At 39.1% G+C, this 17,524-nt stretch overlaps 1 protein-coding gene across 1 annotated transcript; it reads right to left on the bottom strand.

The window, feature by feature from the left end:
* Positions 1 to 600: 600 nt before the first annotated feature.
* Positions 601 to 5,994, bottom strand: LOC110716444 (probable LRR receptor-like serine/threonine-protein kinase At4g37250). The gene is made up of 2 exons (XM_021895064.1): positions 3,683 to 5,994; positions 601 to 1,518 (listed from the first exon to the last, which is right to left on the bottom strand). The coding sequence occupies exons 1-2, from the start codon at positions 5,418 to 5,420 to the stop codon at positions 854 to 856; spliced, it is 2,403 nt and encodes an 800-aa protein (XP_021750756.1). The 5' UTR covers positions 5,421 to 5,994; the 3' UTR covers positions 601 to 853.
* Positions 5,995 to 17,524: the final 11,530 nt, after the last annotated feature.

The following is a 17,524-nucleotide window of genomic DNA, read 5'->3' as shown; positions in this document are numbered from 1 at the left end:
ATATAACAATTTGACAGAACAATGATCAGAAATTAGGATTGCTAATTTTTTAACCATCTATTTGAAACATCCCTGAAATAGCTTGAAGAGTTGTGTTGTTCAACCGTTCAACTAAGTTGTCCTGCAACTGCAAACCATGAAACTCATAGCAAATCCAACCTTTTCTTGCAATCTTACCTGTACTGAACAACAGCCTGACTATGCATAGGGAGAACTGAGACAGAATGCTGTAGAACTTAAGCCTAAACCATCTAGCATGCTTGTCATTTAAGGACAAATCAAATATGCTATTAACGCAATCTTGTGCTGATATAGTGTTCCATGGCTTAAGGATATAAGATGCGAAGATTAAAAAGTTGGCAAAGCTGAGCTGAAGGGTGGATTATGATAAAATCATAAAGGTCTAAACTTCGTAATTTTGTCTACTTTAGCTTAAGGGAGTATTCGAGTCAAGACAGTGGAGGTATAGCCATATTATAGAATAAGACTTTTTTATGAAAGAATGAGCTTTGATTTGTTCACATAAGTAAATATACTTTCATTCAGACAAGTTTACAGAAAGTTGAGTATAACATATCTACTCCATGAGAGTCATTATTCTTCTAGGTAATTAGCAATTTTCATCTTCTTTCTCAGAATATAAATTTACACACTATCAATTCTATAAATAAAAATTTCATAATTTAACTAAAACTCTTACAACACTCTTGCATCAACTATTCACACACTCCTTTTCACTATTTTTTGTGAAAAAAAAAAAAATACAAAGGTCAAAAACATTCTACTACACATATTTAAGAAAAACTAAGACAGGGAATTAAATATTAAAGTCTAGTAAGTCCAAGAAGATACATCAATGAACAAAAGATAGTGAGACCTTCTCAAGGACTTGAAGTGCTTCTTTCATAGAAGGCCTCTTTTGGGGTACCAAAGATGCACAACTAAACCCTAATTTAAATATGCTCATCATAGCATCTTCTTTGCCCTGTATTTCAGCCCTAAGTGCAACATCAGCTATCCTTAAAACCCAATATCTATCCTCAAGCCCAGAACTTGGGGTCCATTGGCCCAATTCCCTGTCCAAATATACTTTACCAGTAAGAAGTTCAAGCAACACTATCCCAAATGAGTAAACATCCCATTTTGGGTTAGGCTTGAGGTTCTTCAACGATTCGGGTGCGTGATAAGGTGATCCAACCCCGTTTGTGTTTCCAAACGGGTTGATATACGGGCTGCCACTCACCGAGAGGTCTTGGGTACCGTCGTACGAGCCCATGGATCTTTTGCTCCCAAACTGACGAGCCGAGCCACTTCCTTTGTTGATGCCATAAACAAGCCAACTGAGCCCAAGGTCACTTATGATAGGTTCCATGTCTTGTGTTAAGAGAATGTTACTTGGTTTGATGTTAGCATGTACGTATCTCTTGTCGTGAATATAGTTTAATCCCCTAGCAAGTCCTCTTGCAATCCTTAGCCGAGCTTCTAGAGGTAAATGATATGGCGTGGAACCACTCTTCTCTATAATTTTCAATGATAATTGAAAAGAAAAAATTACATGAAAAGCATGCATTAGTGAAAGAAAAAGCAAGGGCATATATAAAAACCAACAAAAGATGACACTACTAAAGCGAATTTCACTATGAAAAGAGCTCAATTAATACCATAAAAACTTTACAAAGCTCCCTTAAATTAAGCTCAAATATAGTGTACTTTTTAAGTTTTAGCACTTCATAAAGCTAAACCCTTTCCTTAGCACATAATTTAATTCCTATCATAGTAATGACTAATGAGGACTCTAATAATAGACCGAAACCTCTAATGTGTTAATTTAGTTTAACTTTTGCAGTTCGTGAGAGCCCTTGAAAGTGACTAGGTCAGGAGAACGGATAAGGGAATCCTCATCCTCAAACCGTAATAGGCAGTAAAACAATAATAAAACTGCCTAAACTGATGCTTAATCTCTCCTTCGGTATGAATGTATTTGGGTATCGAAGTTACTTTAAACAACTCCTTTTATATAGTGGTGTTAATGTATTAGGGTACTTTTTACAGCAAATTAAATCCCTTCCTTAGCTATATTGAATATCCATTATTTGAAAGAGAAAGTATCAAAAAAGAAGAAGATTGTTTTATAAAAATAAAGTGGTACATTGGTTTTGAATAGCTGTAACTTTTCTGACCAAAAATATGGTTGAAAAAAATACCACCGACAAAAAAGAAGAGAACAAAAAGTTTAGCTGATTGAGTTCACTTTGAGTATAACTACAGGCAAAATAAGCATGCATAAAATGCTATGATAGTAAAGCATTTTGCAGTTTATATAACACATATTTTCTTCTTTATATTTTTCTTTCAGTATATATTTAGAGTTATAGAGTACAAAAAAGACTGCATTATTTTTTCATACACTATTTAATACTTTAACCAACTAAATTAATTTTCTACCATTAAACACATTACTATGTTATTCATAAAACCCGCGAAAGAAATACGCCATAAGTGATTATAGAGACCCACCAGGCCACCATTAATCAAATTATGGAGACCAAAGTCCTGTAGTTTTCTTAGATGGGCCAAATTTTGATATGATATGTTCTTATCTATGAATTCAGCCCGTGACACAAGGGAAGGAAATTTCCCAAATTCTATGAATTTTTTTTTATGTATTCATCTGTTGTTTGGTTTGGATGTCTGGACCAGCTTTAAAATCAGTGTATAACTAATGCTGAATCTGTCATATGGTTGTGGCAGAACTAAGATTTACTACCAAAATCAATAGCTCCCAAACAAATGACATGACAGTGGGCTAGAAACGCCCAAGAGAAAGGAGTTTCTCGTCATTGAGTGTATTTGGCCTTTTTCCTCCCCTAATTCCCCCGTGTTCTTCGATATAGAACACTAAAAACATCATCCTTAAAGATGCACATAACGTGGGTGGTAATCTACACACTGGATAGACCGATATTTCTTCACACTAGATCATCACTCCCTTCTACCTCTAGTTCTGTTTGTTTTTAGTTGCTTCTATTATTTGTGACTATAATCATTCAATCATTCTACTTTAAACAAATTACACAGGTTTTTAAGCAAGTCACAAGAATTTTAACATATTAAAAAAAATACACTAAAGCAATGTCATTATGGCGCATGTTAGACTGTTAATTACATAGCTTTATGGTAAGCAACAAATTGTAACAGAAAAATGGCTTTTTTTTTTCTAGCTAAAAGACCCCATCAAATTGTGATTTTCTTAGTTCTTTTATGAGTTACTGTACTTGGCACTCTAGATTTTTACACTAACAAATGTCATTCACCTAATCTGAAGACAAATTATGCTGGACTCATTATAAACAATCACATTAACAACAGTTAAACCTATAACATTTCCCAAAGATACCAAATTTGTCAAAATATCATATCAAACAACCCAAAAAAGTGAAAACATTACAATAAAAATAGACCATGCAAAAATTAAAAGGGCATATCATATCCCTTAATAAAAACATAGGACCAAGCAAAGTAACAGTACTGTGGTTAAATACACTAACAATCGATTGGGTTAATTTTGGGTTAGGTCAAGGTTAATTGGTTAGTAATTAACAAACCAAATCTAATTACATGCATCACTAACATAAACAATGTTAAAATAAAATTAAAAGAAGAGATTGAGAAAAGGACTTACTGTAAGCAGAAGTAGCAAGGCTGCCATTAGAGATGTAATCATAGATAACAAGCTTTTCATCCGAAGCCCAATAGAACCCACGAACACGAACCAAATTTGGATGCCTAATCTTAGCAATAGCCTTAATATGTCCTTCAAAATCCCTCAACTTGTCAACTGCAATCTCTCCTAACCTCCTAACAGCAAATGTAGTTCCATCTTGTAACACTGCTTTGTACACAATACTTGACCCACTAGCACCCAATATATACGCCGACGCCTTCAACAGCGTCTCGGCTTCGAGCTCCGTCTCGCCGTCCACCATCATCAACGACCCTCCCCCTCCACTGCCGCCACCGGAACCATCACTCGGTTTCTCTCCATTCTTTAGATCATCATTGTCATCATCAGAACCGTCGTTTTCGCTTTCGGAACTTGTTCTAGTATCTGTTGTTGCCCCTTCTTCACTCTGATCTCCTTTGATGCAGTAAGTGAAACACTTTTTATGCAGCTTGTTGTTTGGAACCACTGTTGTTGTTGCACTATTGTTGATTTGAACCAAGAAATGATCATTTCCTAAGGTGGTTGGCGCCTTCTTTCTTGGAGGAAGATTATTGTTACTACTACTAATATTATTGAAATCTTTTTCTGGACTTTGTTGTTGTTTAACCCTCTTATTTCTGAGCTGATAAAGATAAAAGAAAACAACCCCTAAAATCCCAACTCCAGCTAAATCAGCAACCGTAATTCCAACAATGGCAGCTGGTTTTAGACCATTGTTATGACCACCCGAGTTCGAGTCTGAGTCTGAGTTTGAGTTCGAGTTGTCGACGGGTTTAGGAATCACAGCAATAGCAGGGGAAATCGAAGCAGAGACATTAGGTGGGGTTGAAAGTGTAGAAGGGATAACACACAAATTCTTCAATGGCTTCCCACACAACTCTTGATTCCCGGAGAAAAACTCCGGGTTTTGACCCATGAAAGGTTTCAACCCGGGGACTTGACCCGTCAAGTTATTGTAAGACACATCAATGGTGGCGTTTCTCGGTACATCTCCGGCGAACTCCGCCGGAATTTCGCCGGAGATTTTATTGTAAGAAAGATTTAAGTACCTCAAAGTAGACCCCACTCCAAGATCAGCCGGTAGCGTGCCATTGAAGAGATTGGAAGAGAGGTCGAGAATTTCAATGGAAGGAGGAAAACCGGAAGGGACATTACCGGAAAAGTAATTTCCCTTGAGGGACAAAACCGTCAAATTATTAAAACCAGAGGTGAAATTAACCGGAAGGGGCCCACCAAATGCGTTATTGGAGAGATTGAGGAAGCTCAGGGAAGAGTGTGAAAAGACGGGAATACCCCCGGAGATTTCATTGGAGGAGAGAGAAAGTAGCTGAAGTTCAGAAGAGTTGAAAAGAGTGGGTGGTAAAGTTCCATTGAAGGAATTATTGTATAAATCGAGGTGTTGGAGATGTTCAATGAGGCCTAGATCAGACGGTATAGAACCCAAGAGCTGACTGTTGGGAAGGGCTAAGGTGATGACACGTTGATCAGGGGTGCAAACGACGCCGCTCCAAGTGCAAGGAGTTTCGTCGAGATAGTCCCATGAGTCGAGTACTGATAACGGGTCGTTGAGGATGGAGTATTTGAGGGAAAGAAGAAAGGTTCCATCTGTATTGAGGGAAATGAGTTGGTCGAGCTGTAAAGAGAGGATGATTGCGAATAGAAGAGAGGAAAACGTATTCAGAGCCGATTTTGACATTTTATAAACTCGGGCACTCTTCTGAGCTCATGGAGGAGGGAAAGGGGGTGTAAATGAAAAAAAAAAGAGAAAAAAAGAGGTTGAAGAAATGGAGGAGTTTTTGGTGAGGTTGTTTTGGTAAGCAGAAGTGTGAGGAGGAGTAGTGGTTTGTTTGTTTGGTGATAATGATGGAGGAGGAGTTGGGGGGTTTAGAGGAGTGGGTCAAAGAATGACCCAAATATATAAAAGGTATACAATACTACAAAAGTATTGATATTGTAGTAACTGTACTAGTGTACAATTATTACTACTAGTCTGTTTTTTTAGTGATGTTTTTTTTTATTGTGGTGGTGTAAAAGAGAGAATCTTTGAATGAATTTTGCAAGAGGACATAACTACATAAGTACATGAGTTGCTTGCAGGTTTTACACTTGAGGGTATTGAAAGTCCACTTTTTGCACTTGTATTGGCTTTATTACCGCCCTTGGGCCTAGGATGTAAAATTGCTAATTGAATCGACATGTTAGGTTGAATTGGATCGGGTTAGAATTAGATTGATTTCATATGAGACATGTACCCATTTTCATGTCGACTTGAGAGTCTCTGACTCATTTTCAAGTAAATTGTTACTCGTAAATCATTTAACTTAAGTCAAAATCATACAGTAATCATTAGTTTTCTAATCTAATTGGCTGGGGTTAGGTCAAAATTAGGTTAATTTTGGGTACCATTAACATCTGTGTCAACGCTAATGCTAGTTTGAGTACGGTTAGATTTGCTAGTTGACTGTCTGATTGTTGCTAAAGACAATGAATCCCTATTGGATAATGAAGATTACCCACAAACAAGATAACTTGCATGTTCAGCATGTAAAGGTTTCTGAACATGGAGCATGAATTTTTGAGCTAAATATATATTTTATATCAAGGTCTATACTGAAGTATAATGTACTGCATGGCCTGGTTTATAAATTTCCACATAAAATAGTAACGAGTTTACTAAAACTTCCCATCTTTATACAATGTTTAGCATGGGCATATTTTAACCATTTGTAAAGGTGGACAATGGATCCGACCATTGTTGAATCTTGGAAGATAAAAATCAGGCACACTAACAAAATAACAAGAGAACAAATTATGTGTTTATAGGTCCCTAGTTATAAGGGCATGTTTTGATTGATTGAATTGGGCTGAACAGAACTGATTTGAACTAAATATTTTATGTGAGAAGGAAATTAAGAACTCAACTGAACTGAACTGAAAATAATCGGAAGAAAACATGTTCTAAGATTTTGAATTAAAAAAACCTTTCCATACATATTTTGACCCTTGTACGTATAACATGTCATTAGTTACACTATCAAACCCACATGTCCTATCATAAACACATAAATTAATCGATTATTATCAATTCATAAATTATAATATGATTAATTATGGATAAATTAGTTGGTTATCCTTTCATATATTACATCTTCGTTTTAAGGTTGTCAAATTGTCTTGCTATCACTCAATGGACACATACAACAAACGAAATGACATATATGTACCAAAAAAAAAAAAAAAAAAAAAAAAAAAAAAAAAAAAAAAAAAAAAAACTCCTATTCAATTACTTTCTCTCCTCCTAAACCATGGACTACTTTTTTAAAGGTCAATTAAGATTTATAATTTTGTAACTAATGAATATCAATTTTGAATTAAGCCAATAAGATTTTCGTCTTTGTAGATCAACTTATATACTTGTTGTACGTTTGAATATGGAGTGGTTATCATGCTTTTGGTATAACAACAACTCACAAGTCACCACCGCTAAGCTTATAAGCTAATTTTGTCTACACATTTTTAACCGCTAACTACAGCTACAGTAACTAGTGCAACTAATCAACTCCTGCCGCCTAACACATCCAATAAATGTTCCCTAATTGCTTCTTTAAAAGCCTAATAATACATTAATACTCTTAACAAATTATAACACGTAGTATATGGTTATGCATGCATTACCATCAAGAATAAGGTTAATTATGGGCATCAGAATATCAGATCCATAAACTTACGTATTAAAATTTGGTGAAGTTGTTAGATTAGGTGGGTCCTCTTGACCAATATGTATTATACACAATCTCTATTTTGCTACTAGATCCTACATATAAATATAATGTAAAACTTGTAATGCTTTATTTTACCCTAATTTGGTCTTAGTAATACAAGGAATGAGAGCCGCGACATATTTATTGTGAGATCTTAAAAGTTAAATTGCTCAATTTATTCATAAGAATAAGAAGTTACATGATAAATTTATGGATTTTTTAGATTTTAACACCTCACAAAAACCCGAAAATGGTTTTTAACACCTCCATAAAAAAAAATTATTTTAACACCACACAAATTTCCAAAAATTGGGTATTACCACCTATTAACTGATTCCGTTTAGGAATCTGTTAAGTGGGCTCATAAAGCCATGTGTCGTTTTATTATTGGCCAAAAAATTAAAAAATAAAAAGAAAATTAAAAAATAAAAAACCTAAAACTACCCCAGCCACCCCAGCCCCACCACCGCCCTCCCCCCAACCCACCACTGCCTTCCCCAAAGCCACCATCGACAACGCGTCTCCTCCCCCTCCCTCTCTCAACACACCAGAACGCCCCCTTCCCTCCCCCGCAACCGCAATCGACCCAAAAACCACCAAACCCGCAACCGCAAACGACTACGAATCCCCCAAAACAGACACGATTTCGGCCACAAATGGCCGAAAATCGGCCGGTTAAGGCCACTCAGCCCTAAAATCGGCCGATTTCGGCCATTTGTGGCCGGATCTGTGGCCGTTTTGGGGAAGGAGGGTTTTGAGTTTTGTGGTTTTTGGGGGCGAAGCGGTTGCGGGAAAGGGAGGGGGAGGGTTCAAGTGGCTTAGGGGTGCGACGGCGTCTCCGGTGGTAGGTTCTGGGAGGTCAGTGGTGGGTCGGGGGAAGGGCGGTGGTGGCGCTGAGGTGGTGGCTGTGAGGTTTTTATTTTTTATTTTTAAAAAAAAATTTAAACAATTTTTTGTAATTGGTGGTAATACCCATTTTTTGTAGCTTTATCTGGTGTTAAAATCATTTTTTTTATGGACGTGTTAAAAACAATTTTCGGGATTTTATGAGGTGTTAAAATCTAAAATATCCTAAATTTATCATACACGGAAAATAACATTTTTTTTCCTTGTATTATCATATAACAAGCTTACACTATAATATACTACTCCTTATAATTATTGATGAAGAATGACTTCACTTAAACAAAAATTTTGACTTTAAATCAGCTTTAAAGCTGAGAACATGGGATTTCCCTTTTAGTAGGCCTCCCAAAGCAAATAGCGTTTGAACACAAATGCACAATGACAATTCCCTTTGTATTTTAATAACTCGTTCTTTTGTTAAATGTTTAACCTTTTGAAATCCAAAGATAGCAACCAATTATTTCAAATTAGTCAACTAATAACATTTCTTGGAATCTTGGAGTTTCTATTATGAAGGGTCCATCAATCCTCTCCAATCAAATTACGGGTCCTAGTAGCACAATAAAACAATTTAGACAAATGTTCTAATTCTTCTAAGCAATTATTCAAATACCTTCAAAAACAACAAGCTAGCTCAACAATATAAAACAAAATATGGGTCAAATTAAAAATGAAACTTCATGGTAATATTGCAGAATTTCACCCACTTTTCAAGCAAAATTTAAGCTTAATTTTGTTTAGTTAGATAACTATAATTTTGAAAAGTTGGAACAATATTTAAAAAGTATATATTGTGATGAATTGAACTAAACTATAAATTGTTAAGTATTGAATATTGATCACAATATGTGATTAAATTTAATAAGATCGACTGTGTAAATAGTGTCAAAAATCCAAACGTTAGGTTTATTAGTAGGAACCGATGAAGCATGATACATCACGTGTTAATGAACATTACATTTTGGCTTATTGTATAAAATTATGGTACATGCTGAGAGTTAATGAACATAAACAAACATGCATAGACTTTGTACAAAATGATCCTGCGCTGTTTGGAATTACACCTTGCTCATGTCAGTAGTCAACTAAGGATATTGGGAAATTAGTACAAACACGTAACTCTGAAAGCTTGAAACAATGATTAATTAGACAAAATATAAGATTAATAATTATATAATTATGCTTAAAATAGTACTGTGATTCTAGTAAGTGCACACTTATTTTAACCGGCCCCGTGATGCCGTAGACAGAAATCAGTCCATCTTCCAATAAACCTTGTTTTTGCATCTTTTAATATTAGAATAATCAAATTATTATTTGTGGCAGAACTACGAGGTTTTAAGGAATTTTTAATTGTACTTTTATATTTCTTTTTAAGAAATTACTCATATTGTTTTTCCTTCTATTTTCTTCTTAGTGGCATATTATTGTCACAGAAAATTGCAGCATAGTTTTGTTGGTTTTCATGGATTATTAATGGAATTCAAATTAGTGCAATATAAGTTACATGCATTGGTAATTTTTATTAAATAAAAAACTGAAATGTGTGATGCGAATATATACATTAGTGAAGTTAAATGAGACAAACTCTCTAATGACAAAGGGATACTGGAATTATAAAATTCTTCGTTCTATTAGCAAGATGTTTAGCTACTAAAATAGAATAAAAGATCAACGGTAGTATTGAGAAACATTAGTAAATGACAAGTATGAAATATATTCTTCTCATTTTTGAGATAAGTATTTTAGTATTTGTAGAACTTAGAAAGGAGCTATCTACAATCTCAAGTAGCCTTGGAGTGTTGCCCCATTTTAATATGTTACGTTGAGTACTAATTTACATGGTGAAACTCATATTTGAAGGAGATTTGTTGGGGGTGTATACATCAGTCAAAATATTTTAAATTTTTAGTAAGTGTAAATGAATTGGCATTTCAAAAAAAAAAAAGGGCACAAATTATGCTTTTAAAGCTTAAATCAAACACAAATTCTGCTAAAATATAGAGAGAATTTGATAAATTGAATAAACTCAATCACTTGAATTACAATCATGATGGCCATGGCCAAGAAATAATACATCGTTCCCAAACCCGATAGAATTAGGAAATAGTCAAAGATATCAAAAGATATTATGCTAGGCATAAAATATATACTAAGCATAAAATATGGAAACTAAATATATCCTAATAATTTCCCAAAATATATCCAAAATATATCCTCCAATACCCCCCCTCAAGTTGGAGCATGGGGATTGTAAATGCCCAACTTGGAAAGAAGGTGATCAAACTGAGACTTCCCTAGCGCCTTAGTGAAAATATCTGCAAGTTGCTCCTTAGTGGAGACATAGGAAGGAGCAATTAAGCCCTTTGTAATAGCATCACGAACAATGTGACAATCAATCTCAATGTGTTTTGTACGTTCATGAAAAACTGGATTTCGAGCTATATGTAAAGCAGATTGATTATCACACAACAACTTGATCGCCTTAGGGTGTTGGACACCCAAACTCAAAAGCAATGCCTTCAACCATTTCAACTCATGTGTGGTTGAAGTCATGCACCGATACTCAGCCTCAGAAGAAGAGAAAGATATCGTGGGTTGCTTCTTGGTTTTCCACGAAATAGGAGATTTACCAAGAAAAACTAGCCAACCAGTCAACGAACGACGGGTAAGAGGACACGCCGCCCAATCTGAATCACACCAATCCTGCAAAGTCAAGTCACTATCTGCACTTAACAAAATACCCTGTCCTGGAGTACCCTTTAAATAACGAACCAACCTAAGAGCTGCTTCCCAATGCTCAATCCGAGGTTCGTGCATAAGCTGAGAAAGAATATGAACCGAATATGTCAAATCTGGTCTAGTCACCGAGAGATAAATCAACCGCCCTACTAGTCTACGATAAGACTCAGGATCCTCAAGTAACTCACCACTAGCAAGACTAAGCTTGTGGTTCTGCTCAATCGGAAAACCACTTGGTTTCGCACCCAATAGCCCTGCTTCAGAAACAATATCCAAGGTGTACTTTCGTTGACACAAAAACAAACCTGATTTACTACGAGCAACTTCAATGCCCAAAAAATATTTCAAAGGACCAAGGTCCTTCATCTTGAAACAGTCACCAAGATAAGCTTTGAACACAGTTAATGCAGCGGAATCATTCCCAGAATTAATAAGATCATTAACATAAACTAAGACATTAATCTGAACATTGCCTTTAGTGTATGTGAAAAGAGAATAATCAGAGTAAGATTGAATAAAACCGTACCTTTTCAAAGTTGTAGTGAGCTTTGCAAACCAACATCTCGGAGCTTGTTTCAACCCATACAAAGACTTTCTCAAACGACACACCAAACTCGAATCCGAGCTCTCAAAACCTGGAGGTAATTTCATGTACACCTCTTCTTCAAGATTACCATGTAATAAAGCATTATGAACATCCATCTGTTGAATCTCCCAGTTTTTTGAAACTGCTATAGCAAGAAAAGCGCGAACAGTAGTCATTTTTGCAACCGGAGCAAAGGTCTCACCATAATCAATACCTTCTCTTTGATGATTACCAAAAACAACCAAACGTGACTTGAGACGTTCAATATCACCATTAGACAAAAATTTCGTCTTATACACCCATTGACAACCTAGTGCTTTCTTGCCGGGAGGAAGATGCTCCAATGTCCAAGTTCCATTATCTTCCAATGCCCTTATTTCTTCTTTCATAGAACGTCGCCAACCTTCGGATTTCATTTCTTCTTTAAAGGATTTTGGATCCTTTCCCAAAACAACGGTTGCAAGAAATTTGCGATAATTCACAGACAACATGTCACAATTTATATAGCGTGCTAGAGGGTAAGGCGTACTTGAAGGAGGGATTGGAGACGGAGTGGACGGAGACCGATTTTTAGCAAAAACTGAGTGAGTCACATAATCACGATGACGGACATTGGGAATTTTTTCACGGAACCCCCTACCTAAGGGTTTTACACTCAATCGGTGGTCACTCGACCCATCGCCCGATGAAAATCCATCGGGGAAGGCAGAACTAACGGGCTGCTGCTGGGAAGCCGACCTCGCGCCCGCGACCTCACCTCCCGCGCCCGCGGCTTCACCGCCAGCGCTCGCGGCATCTTCTTGCGGGGAGACAGGATGCTGGGCAACAGACTATGTGGCCTGCCTGCGGGATGGCCCCTGCTGCCGTGGGTAGGCTGCGACATGGTCTGTCTCGGGCTGCTGCGTGTGTTGGACAATATTTTCGACACTCGTGGCAGCTTGTTCATTGATCTGTAAAATGCTCTCGTCTCCCATAACTACCTCATTATCATCAAACACCTCATACTCCATAAAATCCGTATGAACATCATTATTTTGATCAAAATTCGTGGACTCTATATTCACAACTTCCGGACTACAAAAAGGAAACATTTCCTCAACAAATTTCACATCACATGACACAAAAAAAACTTTTGACTCAAGGTCATACAATCTCCATCCTTTCTTCCCAAAGGGATATCCCACAAAAATACATTTCCTACTTCGACTTGCAAATTTGTCCCAATTTGTTTTCTGATTATGAGCAAAGCACAAACATCCAAAAGTACAAAGGACATCGAATAAGGGAGGTTTATGGAACAAAATTTCAAATGGAGTTTTATTTTGTAACAAGGGAGTGGGTGTACGATTAATTAGGTGAGCAGCGGCAAGAACACATTCCCCCCAAAAATAAATAGGCAAATTGGCTTGAAACCTTAAAGGTCTCCCAACTTCAAGAATGTGTTTGTGTTTTCTCTCAACTCTCCCATTCTGTTGTGGAGTCCCCACACAAGAGGTTTGAAAAATAATTCCAGTAGCACTAAAATAATCATGCAAACAATTAAATTCAGTGCCATTGTCACTTTGCACAACCTTAATGGTTTGAGAAAATTGTCTATCAACCATAGCAACAAATGCTAAAAACATTCGAAAAACCTCAGTTTTATCAACCAATAAGTAAATCCAAACAGCTCGGGAATAATCATCAACAATAGTTAAAAAATAACGAGCTCCACACGAAGAAACATGTCGATACGGACCCCACAAATCACAATATATTTTCTCAAAAATCCTAGAAGCTCTACTATCACTCAAAGGAAATTTTTCTCTAGGATGTTTAGCACGCATACATACCTCACAACCTTTAGAAAGATTATGTTTATTGCCACTAACATGAAGAAGTAACTTAACCACTTTTTCTGAGGGATGACCCATTCGACGATGCCACAACTCCAAGGTCGTCCTTGCTTCACCCACATCAACGTGATTCACCGAATCTGAATTGCTAAAATAGAATAATCCGTCTCTCCTAACTCCCGTTCCAATCAGCTCCTTCGTTTGATCCTGTACAACACACATATAAGGGTTAAATTGGACAGTACAATTAAGCTCATCGATAATTTGTGACACAGAAAGCAAATTGCAACTCAAATTAGGAACATAAAGAACCCCGGTCAGAATAAACTTGTCCGACAAACGAACAGAACCAATTAAAGAAGCCAATACGGTGTCACCATTGGGAAGACCAACAGGACACTCTAGACACTGCATATCAAACAACCAAGATTTGTCTCCGGTTACATGATGAGTTGCCCCTGTGTCAATAATCCAAGAGGTAGCATCAAATTTTCCATTCAAACGATTATCGGGAACATTAACATTACCAAGCAATCTCGTAATTGCATTTGAAACACTATGGACTGAATATTCCCCCCCTGGACTCCATAAACCACACGTGTAAGAGGGGGTGACATAGGAGATGTTTCATCATCCCCGACCATATTATGAGTTTGGAAAAAAAAAAAAACAAGAAATTTTAACCTGCTCTTGATACCATGCTAAAATATAGAGAGAATTTGATAAATTGAATTGAATAAACTCAATCACTTGAATTACAATCATGATGGCTATGGCCAATAAATAATACATCGTTCCTGTTTCGGGGTTTTCTGATGTCCTGCGGGAGAGTTACAATTCCGAGACTGGAACCGGACGCCTGTACCTGCAAAATAACGGAGACTCCTGAGAGCTCCGCCTCCAACGGTCAAGTTAGTACCTGATTAAGGAGTAATTAATACAGAAATTAAAGTAATGAGATCTCTCTAGGTGAGAGTGCTTAGTGTTGGTAATCTGTGTTGTTAGCGAGATTAGCCGGTTGTTAATAACTCTGTTCTTCTCTGCTTGATCTCTTGATTATCTGATTCTGTGATTAATGAGGATTAATCGAGTATTTATAGCCTTGAGAAGCGTGCAACTCTCTAGGTTTAAGGTAAACCTAGGGCTGATCGGGCCTCTAGACTGGACTGGGCCTTGATGGCCGGTTTTCCCATTTGGCATGGGTGGACACGTGGCGTGTCTATAGTGGTCCGTAGAGGACGTATCTGTGATTGACACGTGGCAGGCTCCTGTTGGCCTTCGTGAAGGCCACGTGGCGGAACCTGGTTGGTCCACTTGTCAGACGGTGATTGGTGGATAAAAATCCCCTAATCATTTGCCCCTCACAGGTGGCACGTGACTGGTCACGGGCCGCTTGTGACAGGTGTCGCACGGTGACAGGCGACGGCCTGTTACAGGTGTCACCTTGCAAACGGCCGAGAGATTTTCCCGCCCAAATTTTGAATTTGGAAGCGACCCTTCGCCTTCTCACTTTGCCTATAAAAGGAAGTGCTGACTTCGGTCATTTTCACATTTGAGAACTTTGCGAGAACATTCGGACCCCTGAACTTGCTCTGACATTTCGGACTTTTTCTGCCTACCGCCTGTTCTGACAAGCCGACTGACCCGAACTTCCAGGACTTCATCAACCGTCACTCGTTCAGGTAACTCAGTTCTCTTACTCTTAATTTTCTTTTTTATTTTTTGAAATGGCACCATGGAAGCACACGACACGCCCTAAGTTAGTGATCAGCCGGTCACCGGGGACGGCTGAATCTAGGACTAGGAGTGCCGCCTGCCCTTTTCTGGACCCATCTTTGCCCTTTATACAAAGTCCGACTGTATCTGTGTCTATGCAGAACGTGATGGCCAGAACAAAAAAGACTGCTATGATATCAAACTCAGACGGCTCTTCCCAAAGGGTGCTCCTTAGTGAAACATCTGACCAGGCGCCAGATGTAGAACGAGGCGACTGTCAAGCCGACAGTTCTGAGAGAGGGGCCAAGGTGTTCCCTTCCCATCTTACCGTTGACATGTCTAATTTTCCTTCTGCTCCTTCTAAGGGAGAGGAGGCGGGCCCCTCTGGGAGAGGGGAGGAGTCGTCCTCTTCGGACTCGTCAGGGGACGAGTCCGAATCCAGCTCTTCTGGCCACAGTTCTCCTGGCTCAGAAGAAAAACATAGCCGCCTACAAGAGGCGAGACGTTCTCATGCAGTTGAGAAGGGGGACAATTGGGCGGAGCCGTCTGCCTCTTACAGAGAGGAAAACGCCCCCTACTACTGCAGGGTACCCCGGGGCCGGATCGCAACCATGCAAGACAACGTGGCGAGCTTTATTGCTAACCACAAAATGGGCCCGGAATTTTTACTGTTCGTGCCGGATCCAGAAGACACTGTCGTCTGGCCGGCTGGTACCAGCTATGGTGACGGCTGCTTTGGCTGCTATGTGGCGGCCATCAAAGCTGGACTGCGCTTCCCATTACATCCGGCTGTTCAGCGGATTTTAGATGGGTATGATCTGGGGTTATGGCAGTTAGCCCCCAACTCTTGGGTAAACGTACTCGGCTATGTGGCCGGGTGCGAATTGAACGGGGTGGAGCCAAGCTTTGAGGCTTTCGCCCACATGAACTATCTCAGCCGGACCCCTAAGTCGGGAGGTACCGGCTGGTATCAATTAACAAGCCATAGGGGTTACCTCATGACGAGAGGTAAGGCAAACAAATGGAAGGATTGGCGGAACACCTTCCTTATTATCGAGGGTTCAGACACGGAGCTGAACAAACGCTTTAACAAGTGGAATAGGGATCCGCCTCTTCTCGCAGGCGGCCGCAGCATGCCGCCTGTTCCCCCAAAGGCTAAAAGAGAGATCCTAGACAAAGGACTCTTCAAAGTAGAGACTAGGGTGAACTCTACTTCAGGGGTACGAGAGCAAGTACCCCTAAACTGCGTCCCGAGCTTCAAGTGGCTCTATGACGAGTACTTTTTGGCCGCCTGTGGCCTCAGCAGTCGGTGCTCTAGAGGTAGCCGGCCTGACGAATACTCTGTTTTTTCACGCCTTGTTTACTTGGGATTTGTACTAACTTTGTTGCTTATTTCTTGCAGCTGACGCCATGAGTAAAATATCAGCATCTAAGACTGCGGCGGCCATGTTGCGGGTCTCGCTAATGAAGCAGTCGTATGCCGACTCTCCTACCAAGGAGACACCCTTGGTTAGCTTCGAAAATTCTTCCTCTTTTAGTTGTCTTATGCATATACTAACTCTTTTTGTTTTCAGTCTGGTACTCCAAGGGCTTCTTCCTCGCAACAGCCGGACCCCAAGGCCCGGAGGACGACTGTTGCAAGCTCTCCTGGGTCTTCCAGGAAAACAGTGGCGGCTGAGAAGCAGCCGGCCACTTCTTCAAAAACCCAGGCGGGGCCGCCTAGATGTATGGACACTCACTTGTAAAAACTTACCCTTGCTTCCTTCTTGATTAGGTATAACTTGTTTTATCCTTTCACTTAATGCAGCCGGCCCCCAGGGACTTGACTTGGTTGAGGTAGCCAAGTCTATGGTTAAAGTAGTTCCTCCATCTGACAGGGAGGCGGTCAGGGGTGCCGGCACCCTTGACCTTGATGGAATTTCAGGGGTCCTTGCTGAGGTATACTTAGTATATTTCTGAGCTTTTGAGTTCCAGGACGCCTGTTAACTTTTTTGATTGGAAACTGACGCCTGTTTTTCTTTGTACTTAGGCCCTGCTCCGAGTCAACAGCCTTCGCAAGCCGATTGATCGGAAAAACAAAGAGGTAAAGGCCGCAAAGGCTATGGCCGCCTCCAGCTGTGATAAGGCAATGTTTCAAATTGCCCAAAATGAAGTACTGACCATTGATCTTCTTTATTATCAGGCGCAGGCTACCGCCGCTGTTCGGGCTCAGTTAGAGACGGCCCAAAAGAAGGTTGACGAGCTGGAGGGGACC

This window comes from Chenopodium quinoa, unplaced genomic scaffold, assembly GCF_001683475.1.
Source record: "Chenopodium quinoa cultivar QQ74 unplaced genomic scaffold, ASM168347v1, whole genome shotgun sequence".
NCBI classification, from domain to species: domain Eukaryota; kingdom Viridiplantae; phylum Streptophyta; class Magnoliopsida; order Caryophyllales; family Amaranthaceae; genus Chenopodium; species Chenopodium quinoa.
The sequence above is the reverse complement of the archived record's forward strand: the minus strand, read 5'-3'. Positions and strand labels throughout refer to the sequence as shown.